The 21,397-nt window shown below is 39.7% G+C and overlaps 1 protein-coding gene across 1 annotated transcript; it reads right to left on the bottom strand.

Annotated features, from left to right (window-relative positions):
- Positions 1-6,704: 6,704 nt before the first annotated feature.
- lrrc74b (leucine rich repeat containing 74B) lies at positions 6,705-20,116 on the bottom strand. The gene is made up of 8 exons (XM_058375099.1): positions 19,987-20,116; positions 19,724-19,851; positions 18,267-18,473; positions 12,732-12,841; positions 11,114-11,229; positions 9,307-9,385; positions 9,082-9,177; positions 6,705-7,076 (listed from the first exon to the last, which is right to left on the bottom strand). Exons 2-8 carry the CDS (start codon positions 19,782-19,784, stop codon positions 6,966-6,968), a joined length of 780 nt encoding a protein of 259 aa, XP_058231082.1. The 5' UTR covers positions 19,785-19,851; positions 19,987-20,116; the 3' UTR covers positions 6,705-6,965.
- Between the last annotated feature and the right edge of the window lie 1,281 nt (positions 20,117-21,397).

A 21,397-nucleotide genomic window follows, 5' to 3' on the forward strand; every position in this document is an offset into this window, starting at 1 on the left:
CTGCGTGTGAATCATTAACCGGTTTTGGATCTGTGCTTTTAATCACTGAGACCTGCAGCTACCTTTGCTCTCGAGTGACCAACCCTGTGGCGTAACACACCCGGCTCTCTTTTAAGTCAAATCTTACAAACTAGTAATTTTGCACTACATAAATAATCAGTGAGGGAAAAGCTTCAGACTGACGCTCAGATGACATCAATTCATTATATTTCCCACATTTCTTTGATCCTTTTTGTAACTGGATTTTCCTTACAACTTCATTGCACATGTGATCCTACACCGATCAGCCATAACATTATGACCACCTGCCTAATATCGTCTTGGTCCCCCTTTTGCTGCCAAAACAGCCCTGATTTGTCGAGGCATGGACTCCACTAGATCCCTGAAGGTGTGCTGTGGGATCTGGCGCCAAGATGTTAGCAGCAGATCCTTTAAGTCCTGTAAGTTGTAAGGTGGAGCCCTACCTTGCAACTTAGAGGACTTAAAGGACTATAGGGTTATTAGATACTGATTACCACAGACTGGGAACACCCCACAAGAGCTGCAGTTTGAAAACAAATGTGTAATATACAATTATAATAGGTACAATCTAAAAATATTTGTTTGTTTGTTTGTTTATTTGCTGCGGACCAGGAACACCCCACAAGAGCTGCAGTTTTGGAGATGCTCTGATCCAGTGGTCAAGCCATCACAATTCATCCCTTTGTCAAACTCGCTCAAATCCTTACACTTGTCCATTTTTCCTGTTTCTAACACATCAGCTTTGAGGACAAAATGTTCACTTGCTGCCTAATATATCCCACCCACTAACAGGTGCCATGATGAGGAGATCATCAGTGTTATTCACGGCACCTCTCAGTGGTCATAATGTTATGCCTGATCTGTGTATACTTCAAAATTGTGAGCTAAACCAAACCTACGTATTAAAACACAAGGAAACATAATCAGATCAATGGTGTTTGGAAGCGTGATCAGGTGGCGGCCGGGTTTTAAGGCCTGTGTTGAAGCAGAGTTTGTGACGTGTTGTGATGTGACACACATGCATGCAATTTTTCCATAAAAAGCTACTTTTGCGTTCCGTCTTATGCAGCGGAAGTGTTTTAAAGTCGTTTAGACTTTATGGTATAATGTAAAATAAAATGAAAAAGAAATACAGTGAAGTCACGTATGGAACTATAACCATAACTGAAGACTATTAGAGATTAGTTCATATGAATATGTTCTTCTACAAATCCTGTTACTTCCCATTAGAACTGCAGGTTAGACGTCACGGCTTCACGTGATGAGCTGAGGAAGCGTAACAATTTTTGCAATGTAATCCTTAACTTTTCTAATGCTTATTATTTCAGTTACAGAAACAGAATTTTGGATAGTTGAATTTTTTTTTATCTGTTTTCATACAATACTTTACTAACAGGTCAGTTGGTGATGTATAAAGGCACGCAAATGTTTAAACAAAACCACCAAAACATTTTCTAAAATCTCAAAAATTTTGTTTCAAACCCAAATGTGAAGGATTTCTTATTAAAATGTGGAAAATGTCGCAAATAACATACTGTAAAAAAAAAAAACAAATGCTGTAAAAAATGTGTAATATATAATAATAATAATTATAATAATAATTATAATAATAATAATAATAATAGACACAGTCTATTTCTATTTATTTATTTAGAAATATATATTTATTTAAACATTATTTATCGAATTAAAAATAAAAAATATTTATTTATTTAAAAATGTTGTTTCATACCCAGATTTCAAAGATTTCATATTAAAATGTGGGAAAGATTGCAAATAACACAGAATAAGCAGTCAGTTATAGTTATAAAAAAATAAAATGCTATAAAATTGTGTAATATATCATAATAATAATAATAATAATAGATTTATTTATTTATTTTAGGGGTAAAACTTCTGTAATATTTCTGCTGCATTAAGTAAGGAATAAAACATTTCGGCTGTCGTTAAAACCCCAATCAGACAATAATTCCAATTTTTATTTTATTTAATTAAAGAATATTTTTATTCATTTATATCTACACTACTGTTATGTAATTCCTTTTAAAAACAAAACAAAACAGCACACTGCGCATCTGTAAACAGTCATCTCTTACAACCTGCTATTATTCTTAAAAGCCTTTCCACTGCATAATATTTACATTAAACATGGCCCAATTCCTGACCTGACTGTTTATTTATTTTTTATTATTTGTTTGTATCCTTTAATATGCAGATGTGCCACACCTGTATCTCAGGTTATGTTCGGATCACGACTGAACATTACAGCTGTGAATGATAATGAATGATTTTAAATGTTGTTTTTGTAAACAATGAAAGAATTTTATTTCTTTAGTTCAGTGACACTCAGTGCTGAAGAGGAGAAAAATCCCATGAGCTCAGTCATGTGTGAGAACGTGGCTGTGAGAACGTGACTGTGAGAACACGACTGTGAGAACACGACTGTGAGAACGTGGCTGTGAGAACGTGACTGTGAGAACGTGGCTGTGAGAACGTGACTGTGAGAACGCGACTGTGAGAACGTGGCTGTGAGAACGTGACTGTGAGAACGTGGCTGTGAGAACGTGACTGTGAGAACACGACTGTGAGAACGTGACTGTGAGAACACGACTGTGAGAACGTGACTGTGAGAACGTGACTGTGAGAACGTGACTGTGAGAACGTGACTGTGAGAACACGACTGTGAGAACACGACTGTGAGAACGTGACTGTGAGAACACGACTGTGAGAACGTGGCTGTGAGAACGTGACTGTGAGAACACGACTGTGAGAACACGACTGTGAGAACGTGACTGTGAGAACACGACTGTGAGAACACGACTGTGAGAACGTGACTGTGAGAACACGACTGTGAGAACGCGACTGTGAGAACGTGATTGTGAGAACGCGACTGTGAGAACACGACTGTGAGAACGTGACTGTGAGAACGTGACTGTGAGAACGCGACTGTGAGAACGTGACTGTGAGAACGTGACTGTGAGAACGCGACTGTGAGAACGCGACTGTGAGAACGTGACTGTGAGAACGCGACTGTGAGAACGTGACTGTGAGAACCGACTGTGAGAACGCGACTGTGAGAACGCGACTGTGAGAACCGACTGTGAGAACGCGACTGTGAGAACGCGACTGTGAGAACCGACTGTGAGAACCGACTGTGAGAACGCGACTGTGAGAACGCGACTGTGAGAACGCGACTGTGAGAACCGACTGTGAGAACATGACTGTGAGAACGCGACTGTGAGAACGCGTCTGTGAGAACGCGACTGTGAGAACCGACTGTGAGAACGCGACTGTGAGAACGCGACTGTGAGAACGCGACTGTGAGAACGTGACTGTGAGAACGTGACTGTGAGAACCGACTGTGAGAACGTGACTGTGAGAACGTGACTGTGAGAACGTGACTGTGAGAACGCGACTGTGAGAACGTGACTGTGAGAACGCGACTGTGAGAACACGACTGTGAGAACGTGACTGTGAGAACATGACTGTGAGAACGTGACTGTGAGAACACGACTGTGAGAACGTGACTGTGAGAACGTGACTGTGAGAACCGACTGTGAGAACGTGACTGTGAGAACGTGACTGTGAGAACGTGACTGTGAGAACGCGACTGTGAGAACGCGACTGTGAGAACACGACTGTGAGAACGTGACTGTGAGAACCGACTGTGAGAACATGACTGTGAGAACGCGACTGTGAGAACGCGACTGTGAGAACACGACTGTGAGAACGCGACTGTGAGAACACGACTGTGAGAACGTGACTGTGAGAACACGACTGTGAGAACGTGACTGTGAGAACGTGACTGTGAGAACACGACTGTGAGAACGCGACTGTGAGAACCGACTGTGAGAACATGACTGTGAGAACGCGACTGTGAGAACGCGACTGTGAGAACGCGACTGTGAGAACGTGACTGTGAGAACACGACTGTGAGAACGTGACTGTGAGAACGTGACTGTGAGAACACGACTGTGAGAACACGACTGTGAGAACGTGACTGTGAGAACACGACTGTGAGAACGCGACTGTGAGAACGCGGCTGTGAGAACGCGGCTGTGAGAACGCGACTGTGAGAACGCGACTGTGAGAACGTGATTGTGAGAACGCGACTGTGAGAACGTGACTGTGAGAACGCGACTGTGAGAACACGACTGTGAGAACACGACTGTGAGAACGCGACTGTGAGAACCGACTGTGAGAACATGACTGTGAGAACGCGACTGTGAGAACATGACTGTGAGAACCGACTGTGAGAACGCGACTGTGAGAACGCGACTGTGAGAACGTGATTGTGAGAACGCGACTGTGAGAACGCGACTGTGAGAACGCGACTGTGAGAACGCGACTGTGAGAACGCGACTGTGAGAACCGACTGTGAGAACGTGACTGTGAGAACGCGACTGTGAGAACGCGACTGTGAGAACCGACTGTGAGAACGTGACTGTGAGAACGTGGCTGTGAGAACGCGACTGTGAGAACACGACTGTGAGAACGTGACTGTGAGAACACGACTGTGAGAACGTGACTGTGAGAACACGACTGTGAGAACGTGACTGTGAGAACGTGACTGTGAGAACGTGACTGTGAGAACGCGACTGTGAGAACGTGACTGTGAGAACGTGACTGTGAGAACGTGACTGTGAGAACCGACTGTGAGAACATGACTGTGAGAACGCGGCTGTGAGAACGCGACTGTGAGAACGCGACTGTGAGAACCGACTGTGAGAACGCGACTGTGAGAACGCGACTGTGAGAACGTGACTGTGAGAACGCGACTGTGAGAACGCGACTGTGAGAACCGACTGTGAGAACATGACTGTGAGAACATGACTGTGAGAACCGACTGTGAGAACGCGACTGTGAGAACACGACTGTGAGAACGTGGCTGTGAGAACGTGGCTGTGAGAACACGACTGTGAGAACACGACTGTGAGAACACGACTGTGAGAACGTGACTGTGAGAACGTGGCTGTGAGAACACGACTGTGAGAACGCGACTGTGAGAACGCGGCTGTGAGAACGCGGCTGTGAGAACGCGACTGTGAGAACGCGACTGTGAGAACGTGATTGTGAGAACGCGACTGTGAGAACGTGACTGTGAGAACGCGACTGTGAGAACGTGACTGTGAGAACGTGACTGTGAGAACGCGACTGTGAGAACGCGACTGTGAACGCGACTGTGAGAACCGACTGTGAGAACATGACTGTGAGAACGCGACTGTGAGAACGTGACTGTGAGAACCGACTGTGAGAACGCGACTGTGAGAACGCGACTGTGAGAACCGACTGTGAGAACGCGGCTGTGAGAACGCGACTGTGAGAACGCGACTGTGAGAACGCGACTGTGAGAACCGACTGTGAGAACATGACTGTGAGAACGCGACTGTGAGAACGCGACTGTGAGAACCGACTGTGAGAACGTGACTGTGAGAACGCGACTGTGAGAACGCGACTGTGAGAACCGACTGTGAGAACGTGACTGTGAGAACGTGACTGTGAGAACCGACTGTGAGAACATGACTGTGAGAACGCGGCTGTGAGAACGCGACTGTGAGAACGCGACTGTGAGAACCGACTGTGAGAACCGACTGTGAGAACGCGACTGTGAGAACGCGACTGTGAGAACGCGACTGTGAGAACATGACTGTGAGAACGCGACTGTGAGAACGCGACTGTGAGAACGCGACTGTGAGAACCGACTGTGAGAACATGACTGTGAGAACATGACTGTGAGAACCGACTGTGAGAACGCGACTGTGAGAACGTGACTGTGAGAACATGACTGTGAGAACATGACTGTGAGAACCGACTGTGAGAACGCGACTGTGAGAACGTGACTGTGAGAACGCGACTGTGAGAACGTGACTGTGAGAACCGACTGTGAGAACGTGACTGTGAGAACGTGACTGTGAGAACGTGACTGTGAGAACCGACTGTGAGAACGTGACTGTGAGAACGTGACTGTGAGAACGTGACTGTGAGAACGTGACTGTGAGAACGCGACTGTGAGAACACGACTGTGAGAACGTGACTGTGAGAACGTGACTGTGAGAACCGACTGTGAGAACGTGACTGTGAGAACGTGACTGTGAGAACGTGACTGTGAGAACCGACTGTGAGAACGTGACTGTGAGAACGTGACTGTGAGAACACGACTGTGAGAACACGACTGTGAGAACCGACTGTGAGAACGCGACTGTGAGAACGTGACTGTGAGAACGCGACTGTGAGAACGTGACTGTGAGAACGTGACTGTGAGAACGTGACTGTGAGAACACGACTGTGAGAACCGACTGTGAGAACCGACTGTGAGAACGTGACTGTGAGAACCGACTGTGAGAACGTGACTGTGAGAACGTGACTGTGAGAACGTGACTGTGAGAACGTGACTGTGAGAACCGACTGTGAGAACGTGACTGTGAGAACGTGACTGTGAGAACCGACTGTGAGAACGTGACTGTGAGAACGTGACTGTGAGAACACGACTGTGAGAACACGACTGTGAGAACCGACTGTGAGAACGTGACTGTGAGAACCGACTGTGAGAACGTGACTGTGAGAACGTGACTGTGAGAACGTGACTGTGAGAACCGACTGTGAGAACGCGACTGTGAGAACGCGACTGTGAGAACGCGACTGTGAGAACGCGACTGTGAGAACCGACTGTGAGAACGTGACTGTGAGAACCGACTGTGAGAACGTGACTGTGAGAACGTGACTGTGAGAACGTGACTGTGAGAACCGACTGTGAGAACGCGACTGTGAGAACATGACTGTGTTCAGCAGCTGTTCCTATTACACACAGCAGGTGCTGCTGCTCACTAACCCTGTTAAACAGTCGAGAACGGACATCCATGCTGCTCTTCTTCTTCTTCTTCTTCTATTCACAAGACACATCAGCTCATCAGATTAGAATCGGACGCTCTAGTAGAGGTCAGCTCTTAAGGTTTTTGGAAAGCTCTTATTGTTCCGCCGTGTTTCACTCGGAAGTTTGGTAGCGTATCTTTGAGTGAATTGAGCAACTCTTCAAACTCTTGGTCCACGCTGATGTCCTGAGGAACAGAATTACAAAAGCATAATGTCATAACACACTGCTACGAAAGACTGGACTAGATTAGAACCCACAACACTGAGATTAACACATCTGGACTCAAGCCATAATAGTCCCACTGTTCTGCCAACCATCCATATTCATATAGATTTTTATATTTTCTTTATATTTTTCTTTTTGCTTTTCCAGCAGTTCAATTTCTATTTTTAATACAACTATTTCTTTTGTAATATATATATAAATGCATATTTTTTTCTTTGCATGTCTAGGCATTTCTATTTCTATTTTTAATGCAACTATTTATATACACTACCAGTCAAAAGTTTGGACACACCTTCTAATTCCATGGTCTTTCCTGATGTTTATTTCTTTCTACATTGTAAAACAATGCTGAAGGCGGCTGAAATCCACAATAATGTCGTTTGAACAGTTGATATTGAGATATGTCTGCTACTGATGCTCTGTAAAGCCTTCATAACGCCTCTAATCTGAGGTGCTGTTAATTGGTGATTTCTGAGGCTGGTCACTCTAAATGAACTTCTCCTCTGCAGCAGAGGTCAGTTTTGGTCTTGCTTTACTGGGATGGACTTCATGTGAGCCAGTTTCATCATGGTGCTTGATGGGTTTTGTAAACGCACTTGACAATACTGTTCTTGCAAGAACTATTCCAGAACACCTGACCTTCGTGTCTTAAAATAACAACTGACTGTTTTTTGTTGTCATTACATATGGATTACTGAAGTCCATGTGTGTTATTTCATTGTTCTGAAATCTCCAGTATTGTTCTAGAATGTAGAAAATAAATCCCTAAACAAAAAACATCGAATTAAAAGGTGTGTCCAAACTTTTGACTGGTAGTGTATTTCTCTCTTTGCTTCTCCACGCAGTTAAATTTCTATTTTTAATATGACTATTTCTATTGTATATATATATATTTTTTTTTTCTTTGCATGTCCAGGCAGTTCTATTTCTTTTTTTCATACAACTATTTTTATTTTATTTTTTTTCATATATATTTTTTCTTTATATTTTTCTCTTTTCTTGTCCAGGCAGTTCTATTACTGTTTTTAATACAACTATTTTTATTGTATTTTCATTCATGTACATTTTTATATTTTCTTCATATTGTTTTTTTTTTTTTTTGCTTGCTATTTTTAATACAACTATTTTTGTTGCATTTTTATTTATCTTTTTATTATCTTCTCATTTCACTATGTCCTGTATACGTCCGTATATGATTGTGTATGTGACAAATAAAATATTTTGCAATTTGTTTTATATATATTTTTTTAATATTATTAAAAAATAAAAAATATTATATTTTATAACATAATATTTTTTTAGCATATAAATCATTTTGAAATAATTAAAATTTTTCTAAATTGTTTTTAGAATTTCAATTGCTGTGTCTACAGTGTGTCTATATGGGGAATAAAAATTCTTGTTCTTGTTCTTGCTCATGTTAACTACACTCTCGCTTCTGAGATATTACGTCATTACAGAAGATAAAGTTGTGATTTGCCTTTTTTTTTGCGATAAAGTTTCTATATCTCTTCTGTTTTAGAAAAATTATTTAACATTTCTGAACAGTTTGAATTGAGACATCCAACGGCTCTGTGGATCAAATGAAGAAATACAAAGGAGATCCGAACAAAACGGAAAATCTTGTGTACAATTTTGTCTAATTTTTCAAGAGCCAATCAGATTGCAATATGCAAATACAGACCACATAATAGAGTATTAGAAGAAGAAACCCAAAGGGGATCTGAAATGAACATAAACTCAGTGATTTTGTTTTATTTCATCACAAGATGAAAGAGCCAATCAGATTGCAATATGCAAATGCAGCCCACATGATAGCGGCTTAGCAGAAGAAAACAATTTGGATGGTTTAGATTTCGCATATTGATAGAATTTGGATTTCTAGATGAAAGAAATTAAAGCAATTTATTATTCATTAGAGAATGTTTGTAACTGTGTAAATGATTAAAGGGAAGGTTACATACAGAGAAGTCCAGATACTCCATTGAAGATGAAGGGTTTCCTTGAACCGCTTTGAGCACCGCAAGACATCCGGCAGAGCGGACAGGATTCCGTGCCATCTGCAACACCGAGAGAATCATCTGAACGTTATTATATTAAGAAAACTTGATGGATTTAATTTCAGTGATATGCCACGTGTCCCGTTTAGTCATGTCTAGTCTAGACAAAGTGCTATCTTTCAGACTTACTCTAAGAATCCTCAGGTTGTTGTTTGCTTTGAGACCCACGGCTATGTGGACCGCTCCTTCAGGAGGGATGCGGTTGATGCTGTGAAAATAAAAAGAGAGGAATTTTAAATATATTATTGTATTTATAATGAGTGAGATTCTGTACCAAACAAAGCAAACGTGCCTTTTCACTACAGTTTTGGAAAAAGGGCTGATTCTGTCACTGCAAGAATCCATCAAATCACATCCAGACCCACTTTCTGAGCCGCTCCCCAGGCTAAACTACATGACCTTTGTTTTAAGACATGACTGATGAGTATCAGAAGTCAAATCAAGCTTGCTCTGGTTTCTCTGGCTATCTATAATAGATACCGGCCGATCGGTTCATGAGAAATGGTGCAGAGATTTTCCGGGTGGTTTGATGAAAGGGATACAAGTTTAATTAATACTTCTATAGTAAGTTTTTACCATCAACTCTCTGTGATTATTTCTAAAATAAAAAAGTACTTAAAATTTAAAGTAAAAATGTACTAACGACGTATCAAAATCTTTATCTATCATTAAGTTTACTGGTGATAAATTATTTCTATAAATAACTCTTTTATCATTAAATCTAAGAAATCCAAATAAATGTATTATTTTATCTTAAAAAACTGATATTTCATTGATTTTATTATTTTTTTTATTTTTATTTTATTATTATTTTCAGTTTTTTTGTGACAATGCCTGGATTTTCCTCATAAATTTTTTTTTAATAAGCATAAAACTAGCAATTTCACAAAAGCCATTTTTCTATGAATTATAATTTACTTTTAATCAGTAATGTGTGTAAAAGTGTGTGAAGGTATCTCACGAAATAATATGTCATGTTTTACAAGGACTTATTTCTGTCAATCGCTGCATTTTTGGTTCATAAATGAGTAACACTGTTGAAGTTTTAGCATAGAACTAGCCACTTCCCAAATGCCATTTGTATATAAATTATAATTTACTCTCAATTAATAATTTCTTTAGAATGTGTTTACTCATCTCAAGAAACTATATTACATTTTTATTACAAGGATTTTTGCTCACAATGGCTGCATTTTTCTCATAAATAAATTTTTCTCATAATAGGGTTGGATTCTTTTAAAGCATAGAATTAGCAATTTCACAAAATCTTTTTTTTCTTAATTAGTATTTACTGCGATGTATTATTTGTGTTGTGTGTCAACAGAACTATAGCATTACAAAAGAATAAAAAAAAATTTAACTTTTCACAGGAATTTTCCTTCTTCCTGTGATCTTCAGGAAATCTGGACAATGAACATGTGACCTTTCATGGGGGTGAACATGTACAGGTAACAAAATATGAATATTCTGAATATTAAGGTGGAAATTAATGTGAATATTAACAGAATTTTTTTAATGAGTATATTTCAAGGTGAAGTGAAGTTAAAAAATTATCCTGGGTCTAAGTTTAAGGTTTTATTAGTGTTGAAATTTTTTTTATTGTTGTGAATTTTAGCAGTTTGTGCTAAATTGTGAAAACTCAATTAGTCTCTTTGGCTCCTTTGATGATATTTTTTTAGCCGTATTTGTTGGTTAGAGACTAACAACATGGCAATGATTGCAAACATGGCAACCTGACCTGCTAGCTTAACATTAAAACACATATACCATAGCACTGTTGAATTCTTGATTCTGATTGGTCAGAAGGTTTTCTTATTAAAACTGGACCATCAGTGAGACACAAACGCCCCCCATTCATGGTATCACCCATCTGATCATGAGGAGATACAGTAGCTGTGACGATCGAACAGATACAGCAAAATGATCAAAAATAAACCTGATATTGAGTTCCTCCAGCGTGTTGTTGTCTTTCAGCCCTTCCCCGAGAGCCGTCGCTCCCTCTCTGGCCAGTCCGTTGTAAGATAAGTCCACAGTTTGTAAGAATATGTTAGCCTTTCAACAGTGAGAAAGTCATTGTGAGTGGATTAGACTGATTACTGATCAGGGAGTGTAAATGAGTCAGAACGCTAATCAGGAACTGCTGAGACTTTACTTTAGACAGGAGAGAAAGAGAGAGAGAGAGAGAGAGAGAGAGAGAGAGAGAGAGAGAGAAGAGAGATTGACAGAGAGATAGAGAGAGCAAGAGAGAAAGAGAGAGACAAGAGAGAGAGAGAGACAAGAGAGACTGACAGACAGATAGAGAGAGCAAGAGAGAAAGCAAGAGAGAGAAAGCAAGATAGAGAGACAAGAGAGACTGACAGACAGAGAGAAAGAGAGAGACTGACAGAGAGAGAGAGAGAGAGAGAGAGAGAGAGAGAGAGAAAGAGAGAGACTGACAGACAGAGAGAGAGACTGACAGACAGAGAGATATAGAGAGCAAGAGAGAGAGAGAGAGACAGACAGACAGACAGACAGACAGACAAAGAGAGACTGACAGAGAGAGACAAGAGAGACTGACAGACAGACAGAGAGATAGAGAGAGAGAGAGAGAGAGAGAGAGAGAGAGACAGACAGACAAAGAGAGACTGACAGAGAGAGACAAGAGAGACTGACAGACAGACAGAGAGATAGAGAGAGCAAGAGAGAGAGAGAGAGAGAGAGAGAGAGAGAGAGAGAGACAGAGAGAGAGAGAGAGACAAAGAGAGACTGACAGACAGACAGAGAGATAGAGAGAGCAAGAGAGAGAGAGACAGAGAGAGAGAGAGAGACAAAGAGAGACTGACAGACAGAGAGAGACATAGCAAAGCAAAGGTGTCAACGTTACACTATATGGCCAAAAGTTTGTGAACACCTAGCCATCACGTCCATATTTGTTTGTTAAACATCACATTATTTGCTGATATAATCAGCTCCTCTCTTCTGGGAAGGCTTCCCACTAGATATTGGAGATTGCGTGGCTGTGGGGATTAGTGATCATTCAGCTACAAGAGCATTAGTGAGATCAGACACTGATGATGGTGATGAGGAGATCTGGGGTTCAGTCGATGTTCCAGTTCATACCAAAGGTGTTCCGTGGGGTTGAGTCAGAGTCAGTGTCAGGGCTCTGTGCTGGACACTAAAGTTCTTCCACTCCATCCTTAACCTCCACACCATGTCTTCATGGAGCTCTGTGCTTTGTGCTCAGCTGCATTGTCACCCTGGGTCATGTGTTTGAGCCTCTTAGTTTCAGTGAAGTGAAAGTGTCTAGCGTGAGAATAAAAAGACATTCTAGACAAATATGTGGAATCACATATGAGTGTAATGGTCAAGTGTCCACAAACTTCAATAAAATTAAATAAAATATTTTAAGACACACTGTTGTAAGAAACTCCACAGTGTCAGGGCAGAATATTTGCTCTGACTATCAAACAAACGTTTTTCAGCTTCTGTGAAGAGCATTTCAGGACTAAAGTGTTTTAAAGTTTAATGATAGATGTTGGGTTGATAAATATCCTGTGAAGCGTTAGCATGTTTACCGCGAGGCCTTTAGCTAAAGCGACGGCGCCTTTTCCACGAATGCAGTTCCAGGCCAGACTGAGCGACTTCATTCCCGTGTTCTCGGCTATAGCGGGACCCAGAATTTCCCCTACAGGACAGCAAGAGAGAGAAAATGAGATAGGATCGTGATTAACTAACCCTTCCCAGGTAACATCACCTGAGGTTTGTTATATTTACCTCAGCGAGTTCCATCAACATCTTCCTGAATCATATACAGGGACATAAAGACCAACTAATCAGAAGCTAGCGAAACGTCCTTCTGATGTTTTCAACCAAGTGAAGTTTAAGCATTTTAATGTTTTTTAACATTTTAGTGAAAAAACTGCATTTAAAAGTTCCAGTAAAAGACATCAAAACAATATAAAAAAAAAGAAAATCTCCTACATAATTATTTAATTTTGTATTTTAATTTAGTGTATAATAAATAAAATATAAATAAATAAATACAGCCATCTTTTTTTATGGCTATCCTTTTTTTAACCACCTTTATTCATAGCCTCCAGCTGTTTTTAAAGCAGCTGAACTGACTCCTTCTTTTCCTAAAAAAAACCTTACACCTTAGATTAGAAAGTTACTAAAAACATTTTACATCATTTAAAATATATTTTTTTGGAAATGTGTTTATTTCTATTATTTATTTGGATCATATATTCATTGTTGAAAAGATCTTTGTTACATTTATTTATTATAGGAATGTTTTAAGGAGAGTATTTATTTATTTATTTATTTATTTATTTAATTGTTTGATTGTATTCAAAGTTGAACTGTCAAAGCAAGTTTTAAAGCAGATTATTTATTTATTTGTTTGTTTGTGTTTAAAGTTGAAGTGTTCAAGCATGTTTTAAGCAGATTATTTATTTATTTATTTGTCTGTTTGTATTTAAGGTTAAACTGTCAAAGCATTTTTTAACTTATATATTTATTTATTTATTTGTCTGTTTGTATTTAAGGTTAAACTGTCAAAGCATGTTTTAAACAGATTATTTATTTATTTGTTTGTTTGTTTGTTTGTTTGTTTATTTGTATTTAAAGTTGAAGGGTCAAAGCATGTTTTAACTTATTTATTTATTTGTTTGTTTGTTTGTTTGTTTGTTTGTATTTAAGGTTGAACTGTCAAAGCATGTTTTAAGCAGATTATTTATTTATTTGTTTGTTTGTTTGTTTGTATTTAAAGTTGAAGGGTCAAAGTATGTTTTAACTTATTTATTTATTTATTTATTTATTTATTTATTTATTTATTTATTTATTTATTTATTTAATTTATTTATTTATTTGTCTGTTTGTTTGTATTTAAGGTTGAAGTGTCAAAGCAGTTTTAAGCAGATTATTTATTTATTTATTTATTTATTTGTTTGTTTGTTTGTTTGTTTGTCTGTCTGTTTGTATTTAAAGCTCAAATTTTGTTTTAAGCAGATTATTTATTTGTTTTTTTGTTTGTTTGTTTGTTTGTATGTATGTATGTATGTTCATTTGTATTTAAAGTTGAAGTATCAAAGCAGGGTTTAAGCAGATATCAAGTTTTCAAGATGTCATAGTTTTTGCTGCAATACAATCCTCCATGTCAGGTACCCATTTTTTAAAAACAAAATTCCCGTAATAATATTAAATCACATATACATTTATTATATAGTATATAAAGTAGTCCTGATGGATATAGTGCCAAAGCCTAGATCCCAGGAACACTGAACATGAGGTGGGAATACACTCTGGGTGGAGCGTCAGTCTATTTACACACTGATTCCTCACTTATTCACACTTTGGACAGGTTAGCGTAGCCAGTATCATGTTTTTGGGGATTTACTCGGAGGGAGGAAACCAGAGAACCCAGATACACAGCTAGAAACTCCACAGAGACTGTGATCCAGGCTCGGGCTCGAACCTGAGGCTGTTATATGCCACTGTTTACATCGGTTATAGGAAATGTAATTCACCTCACAGCCAGAAGAGGGCTCTACAACTTACATCTCTTAAAAGAAAGAGAAATGAAAGTAGAAAAAAGAGAGATCTGCTTTATGATATTGCTTTATATTTGTCACAGTGGTAGGAAGCTAAACATAAGCTTCAGTATATTTGTATGATAGATTTAGAAAGATACAGATATGGCCATATGTATGATGAAGAGAGAGGATGCCAGTTGGATGTGTTAGAACTGTATGATTCATCCCCCTCTCTCTCTCTCTCTCTCTCTCTCTCTCTCTTGTGGAATATTTTTGAATTATCCGGATCACAAGACACTCTTGTCATTCAGTATCTGGTAGCCAGAAGGCTTCCGTCCACAATCCTCCCACCTGACACACTTCCATGGCTAGTTTTTAATCATTTAATCTGTTTTAATCACGGCTTGTATCGTCCCATAATGTTGGACACTTTGTCAGTGAAAGAAAACACAAGTGTTCCTCAATCCTCTGAAACTGACAAGAAGAAATAAACATCAGTTCACGAGCAAAATCTGTTTCTGGATTCATTTACCAGGTGGAAATATTTACAGGACAGAAAGACCTGCCTTTTGAGGAAAGGGAACAGACTGCAAGTCTCTGTCTCGCTGTCTCTTTGTCTGTCTGTCTGTCTCTCTCTCTCTCTCTCTCTCTCTCTCTCTGTTGGTCAGTCTCTCTTTGTCTCTCTCTCTCTCTCTCTCTCTCTCTCTCTCTCTGGGGGATTTACCTTCCCTCTGCCTTGTGCTGTGTGTAAAGGCTATGAGGATGTGTGTGGCTCGTCTCAGTTAAACCAGCATCGCTGAATCCAAACTAAATGTCATTGTAGTCTTGTCAAAAATGTCTGTTTTCACATGATTTATCTTCACATCCTGAGACTGAACAGCCGCGGGCCAGTCATCTGCCGACAGACAGACAGACAGACTGACAGACTGACACTTTATAAGCAGTTCAATGGCATGATTTCTTAGAAATAATTTTCCGTTGTTAATAAAACAAAACGGATTTCCGTGTTTTTAGAGGTACATAATCCCTATCAGTAATGGTTTTATTACACACACACACACACACACACACACACAGTCCAAATGAGAGTTTAAATGACAGACGATGCAGCACTTGTACATAACTTGTTATGTGTACGTTCTTGTACAGAACTTGTCTCACTACTATACTCATTTAGATGATTTATGGTTCAAGGCAACAGTGAAGGTGCGTTCAATAATCTAGAATGTACAAATTCCATCTTCAAGCGAAGGAACTGAATTGTCACTCATTTACCTTCAGCAGTTTATCTTCAAAGTCTGGATGTCTGGTATCATGGATGTCCGGGTAAGAAGAAACCTTTCGAATGTAGTTTACTGTTACCAAAAGAAGTTTTGTTTGTTTGTTTGTTGTTAATTTGCATTAAAGGAAGCTCTTGAAACACTCTGAACACGGACCAAATCCCAAACCTTTAACATTTAAAAACAAATTCTCCAAAAATAAACCTCATCGTATTTACTTTTCACGACGCTGGTGAATTCTCTAATCTGATTGGTCAGAAAGGGTGACGCTTTGTTTTCTATATGAATGCACGTGATCAAATGCGATATCGTTTCCATAGTAACATGGGCTCAGACAAGGACTTGGAAAGCAGATGCTCCGTTTAGATGCCCAGAAATGATGTTTTGGTCGATAGGTTTTCTATGAGGAAGCGTTTATATAACAGTTGTGAGGGAAATATTGAGAGTCAGGGATTTTTTAAATTGTTTTAAGTTCATGAAAGAGGAGAAAAAACCGATGACATGATTCGTTATACACTATAACTATATATGCTAGCTGCTGTAATGTGTCACAAAGTGGAGGTGAAGGTAGAACCAGTGTGAGAACCTGGGATCAAACACATGACCAGAACACCAGGGCTAGGATACAGGAAAACATTAAGATGAAAACACTAGTGAATCACACTGCAAACCACAAACACGGATAAACTACAGAGGGGAAAACATACAGTGACTAATCAGAGCAAAATATAAAAATAATCCTGTTTTGTTGTGTCCATGTTGAGCATTGAGTGTTTTTGTCATGGCTCACTTCACAATGGTGCTTAATATGAAGCTCATAGGGAGATGAAAGTTTCAGAGCTTTAAGACTTTGTAGTGTTTCGTAAGGATTTCTGGCCTCCTAGAGACAATATATTCATAGAAAAGTTTTAAAAATACAAAAACCCCACACAATTGTTTTCAATAAAATCTTGTTTCAAAGTAAATGTTGATATCAAACCCGTTTCTGCTCTCTGAGAAGTGCTTTTCCATCTAAAAAACATGTAAAATTTGAAAGCCTTATCTTCAACCACTGAAAACATCACAGACAGACTCCTGACTCATTTTATATCAGAACCACAGCCAGAAAATCATAAAACAAATTTTTATACTGATTGAAAATGTCCCATAAGTCGATTTCCAGATTTCTGATTTTAACAGAATCTTTAAAAAGGGTTCATTTTATTTATTTATTTATTTTTAATTTATTTTAATTTATTTTATTTTATTTTATTTTATTTATTTATTTATTTATTTATTTATTTATTTATTTATTTATTTATTTACATTTCTATTTATTTATTTATTTATTTATTTATTAACAAACTATTGCAATGGAAAATTCTGTGGTATCAGAAGAATGCTTGAATTTGTGACATGCTGTGATAGGAAAGTAATTGGACTACTGTTTGGAAGGTTGTTAGTTTGAATCCCAGGTCCACCAAGCTGCCACTGCTGGGCCCCTGAGCAAGGCCCCTAACCCTCAAATGCTCAGTTGAGCTAAAAATGTAAGTCTCTACATCACTCCATCACCCTTTTGTTGATTATTTTCCCAAAGTAGCATGCCCCAGAGTTTTCTTCCTTACTTTAAACATAGTAACCTTCTTAAATGTGATTAGTAATCATTTAAAGTTGAGGTAAGTAAGTAACTCCAGCCAAAGCAGAGATTTGGAATTGGCTGCAATTCATCTCTCAGTTTCAAACAACTTTCAAAACCACTCTAACAGTACAACTGACCAGGCCTGTGAAATTCCGTCTTCAAGTGAAGGTGCGTTCAGTAATCTAGATTGTTGAACGCACCTTCGATTGACAACGGAACATGTAACACAGGTTTGGTTTTGGAAACCCAACTGACTGAACTGTCACTCATTGACCTTCATATGTAATATAAATGTAATCAGCTTCACAGTGGTAAGAGTATCTCTCTACTTTGTGTCAGGCTCCATCACTCCAGCATCCTTTTGTTGATTATTTTCCCACAGCAGCATGCCCCTGAGAGTTTTCTTCCTTACTTTAAACCTAGTAACCTTGTTAAACGTGATTAGCAATCATTTAAAGTTGAGATAAGTAGAATTTCGGGCTTGATTTCCTTCCCTGAATTATCTCCAACTTCAACCAGAGCAGAGCTTTGGGATTGGCTGCGATTCATCCCTAGGTTTCAGAGAACTTTCAAAACCACTACATCTCCTGGAATAACAGCACGACTGACCGGGCCTGTGAATGACACCACCATCGGCCTCTCATGGTAAGCTTTCATCTCTCTTCCCTCAGGCTGTACCTGCTGCTTCTCCCAGACGGTTGTGGCTCAAATCCAGATGCTGCAGGTGCTGGTTTTTGTTCAGCACCAGAGCCAGGTGTTTAGCCGCTCGCTCGTCCAGATGGTTCCCAGAAAGGTTAAGGGAGATGAGGGAGGTGTTCTCGAGCAGCATGCTGGCCAGAGCTTTTATCCCATACTCGCCGAGCCTGTTCTCTGAAAGATCTATTTCTGCAAAGAAGGTCAGAAACAAACGCTTTTATTCAAGTTGGACACAGTTTCGAATCTTTCTGTCTGATGCTTTCTAAAAGAAATGGCGGAGCATCGGTTCAATGAACAAGGTGTTTTTGCGACAAAGGAACACCTGAAGTTATATAAAGACGAAGTAATCAAGAACTAAACTCAATACAGATGCACACATTAGGTAACAGACCAGTGACTGGACAAAGGGCGGAGTCAGGACCAAGACATAGATACATAATGATTCTAAAAACATAAATAAATATTACACATGATATATATATATATTGTGGAAAAAATCTATTACGTGAGCTAAGCTGAAAAATCTGTAGAGGATTATGTATATTTGAAAAAATTCTATAAAGATTTGGGAATCTAAAAATTCAGGTGAGACAGATTTCTATTACTCAATTCAATTCAATTCAATTTATTTAAATGGCATTTTTAACGATGGACGTTGTCTTAAAGCAGCTTTACAGAAGTATAGAAATAAATTTAAAAAATGATATTAATTTATCCCTAACATTAACTAACATGCCCTTATGAGCAAGCCTGAGGAGAAAAACTCCCTGAGATGATATGATGAAGAAACCTTGAGAGGAACCAGGCTCAGAAGGCAACCTCATCCTCATTTGGGTGACACTGGACAATAATGTCCTTTCTGCTACAGCAACCAAGAGCTCTTGAGGGACTAGTAGGTCAGTGTAGTTTTAATAGAGTTAATTATTGACTTTCCACTCATTCTGTCCTGCCGAAAGCTACCTGATGCAATGGCAGTTCAGAGAAGACGTTCTGGTCTCCTAGTGGTTCTGCAATACCCTTGGTCACAGGCTGTCCATGCAGATCTATCCACAGCAGCAGTGAGCAAAACTTCCAGCGCCAAACAAAATTTAGGTAAACTCCATATCTAGTTCATTAAGCATAAGCATAATAAACTTTAGAAAGTTGAAGCTTCTACACATGTAGTGCTGCTTAATGTAAAAAAGTTCCTTCTCTTCAGACTGAAAATCCTTATTAAGTCCAATCTTGACCTTTATCATCACATCTCCTGACCAACTGAGCAGCTAATAAGTAGCAGCTGGACAAATGAAGGTCATTTTCATTTAGCTGCTAAAGATATATCTTGACTTTTAACAAATTTGAACAAAGTCAGTAAAGTGTGTGTGTGTGTGTGTGTAGACAGGGTTTGAGGTGTGATTTGTGTGGACAAAAGTAGACGAGGTCAAAGACAGAAAAAGCACCTGTGATGTAAAGGTTCTCCTTCAGCATGTCAGCTATGGCGGCTCCACCTTCTCCCTCCATTCCATTATCTCGCAGATTCAGCTTCAGAATGGAGGTGTTGGTTACCAAGGGAACAGCCAGGGCTTTGCTACCCTATGGAGAGCACTTTATTATTTATTCTCTGCTTCAGTCGTATGAATTGTGGGGAGTCGTAATTCATATTTTATCTGCTTTATCTTTAGCTGCCGTTACTATACGCTTATCTAGAATTTTCGGGGGTCACCTGAGGGCCGAGTCCGTGGTGCATCATGGACAGTTCTGGACTGTGCACGTTCCTGAGGAAGTAGGACACCGGAACCACGTCGAACATCTTACACACCTCTAGGTAACGAGCCTTGCCCGTGGGGTCGTAGCTCGCTGGCTGATCTGCAAAGTATGCATGATTGTTCTTTATGTCTGAAAGGATCGACACGACTGCATGATGATGATGATGAAGAACAGCATGGCTTTAAGTACGGAATAACACACGACAACACAAAGTAATATAGCTGTTGGTGTGAGATTAGTGGTTAAGGTGTTGTGCAACTGATCAGAAGTTTGAATCCCAGGTCCACCAAGCTGCCACTGCTGGGCCCCTGAGGAAGGCCCTGAACCCTTAATTGCTCAGATGTATGAAATGAGATAAATTGTAAGGCGCTCTGGATAAGATCGCAGAAATATAAATGTGATATGACAACATGAAGCAGAGTGCCGCTACCCACAAGGGAAGTCCATCACACCCCAAGTCCACCCCCAGCTTCCCAATAAAATAATTACACCCTGGTCCTTGTAGGGGTGCCATTACTTTTGTTAAGTACAAATAAATTCTATTTTAGTTGGGGTTTTTTGAGTGAACTATCACGTTTACTGGTTTGTTGCTCTGGTGTCCGGTCTCATTTGATTTCTATGTAATATCAGAATCTGAAAGACCCTCGACTGACCCACGACGAGTCTGACGTTAGGCGCTTTTTTAGAGATCAAAACCGAAGCGCTTCTCGTCGAAACGTCGTTGGCGGATCACATCTGACGGCGCACTGTTGTCCGTCATTAAGACGCCAAATTGTGATAAATGAGGAAAGATTCCCAAGGCGTTCATTAAGCCATGCAGAGGCGCGGTGCATTCATACAGCAGATGGTCATCTCTAATAAGCTTGAATAAACAGCCAGCTCGAGCTAGAGAGAGAGAATCCATGCTACTGAGGGGGTTAAAACAGATTTATGTAGATGTAGGAGACTGCGTAGGTGTCTCTGTATCTTCGGGAACGAGCAGGTGAGAAAACGAGAGAGAGAGAGAGAGAGAGAGAGAGAGATTCTGTCTGAAATCAAAAGTATGACTCATGACTGTTAGGCCGCTTTATTTCCCTGTGGAGCACCAACCACACACTCTCTGGCCCTTAGCTCTCTGACACCATCTATCATAACATAAATCGCCCACGCTCTCACTCTCACTCTTTCACTTTTAATAAGAACTCCTGCTACATAACCTTCAGGCTCCAGCTCCGTGTCATAGTCTTCATCCGCGGTGAAACCTGCTCTGGATCTCTCCTGTCCGTCAACCGCTTCACTGCTCTGACCGCCTTCCTCCTCCTCCTCCTCCACCTCCTCCTCGTCCTTCTCCTCCTCCTTGTCATTTTCATCAGCACCATCCTCATCTT

The sequence above is a fragment of the Hemibagrus wyckioides genome, linkage group LG22, assembly GCF_019097595.1.
Source record: "Hemibagrus wyckioides isolate EC202008001 linkage group LG22, SWU_Hwy_1.0, whole genome shotgun sequence".
Taxonomy (NCBI): domain Eukaryota; kingdom Metazoa; phylum Chordata; class Actinopteri; order Siluriformes; family Bagridae; genus Hemibagrus; species Hemibagrus wyckioides.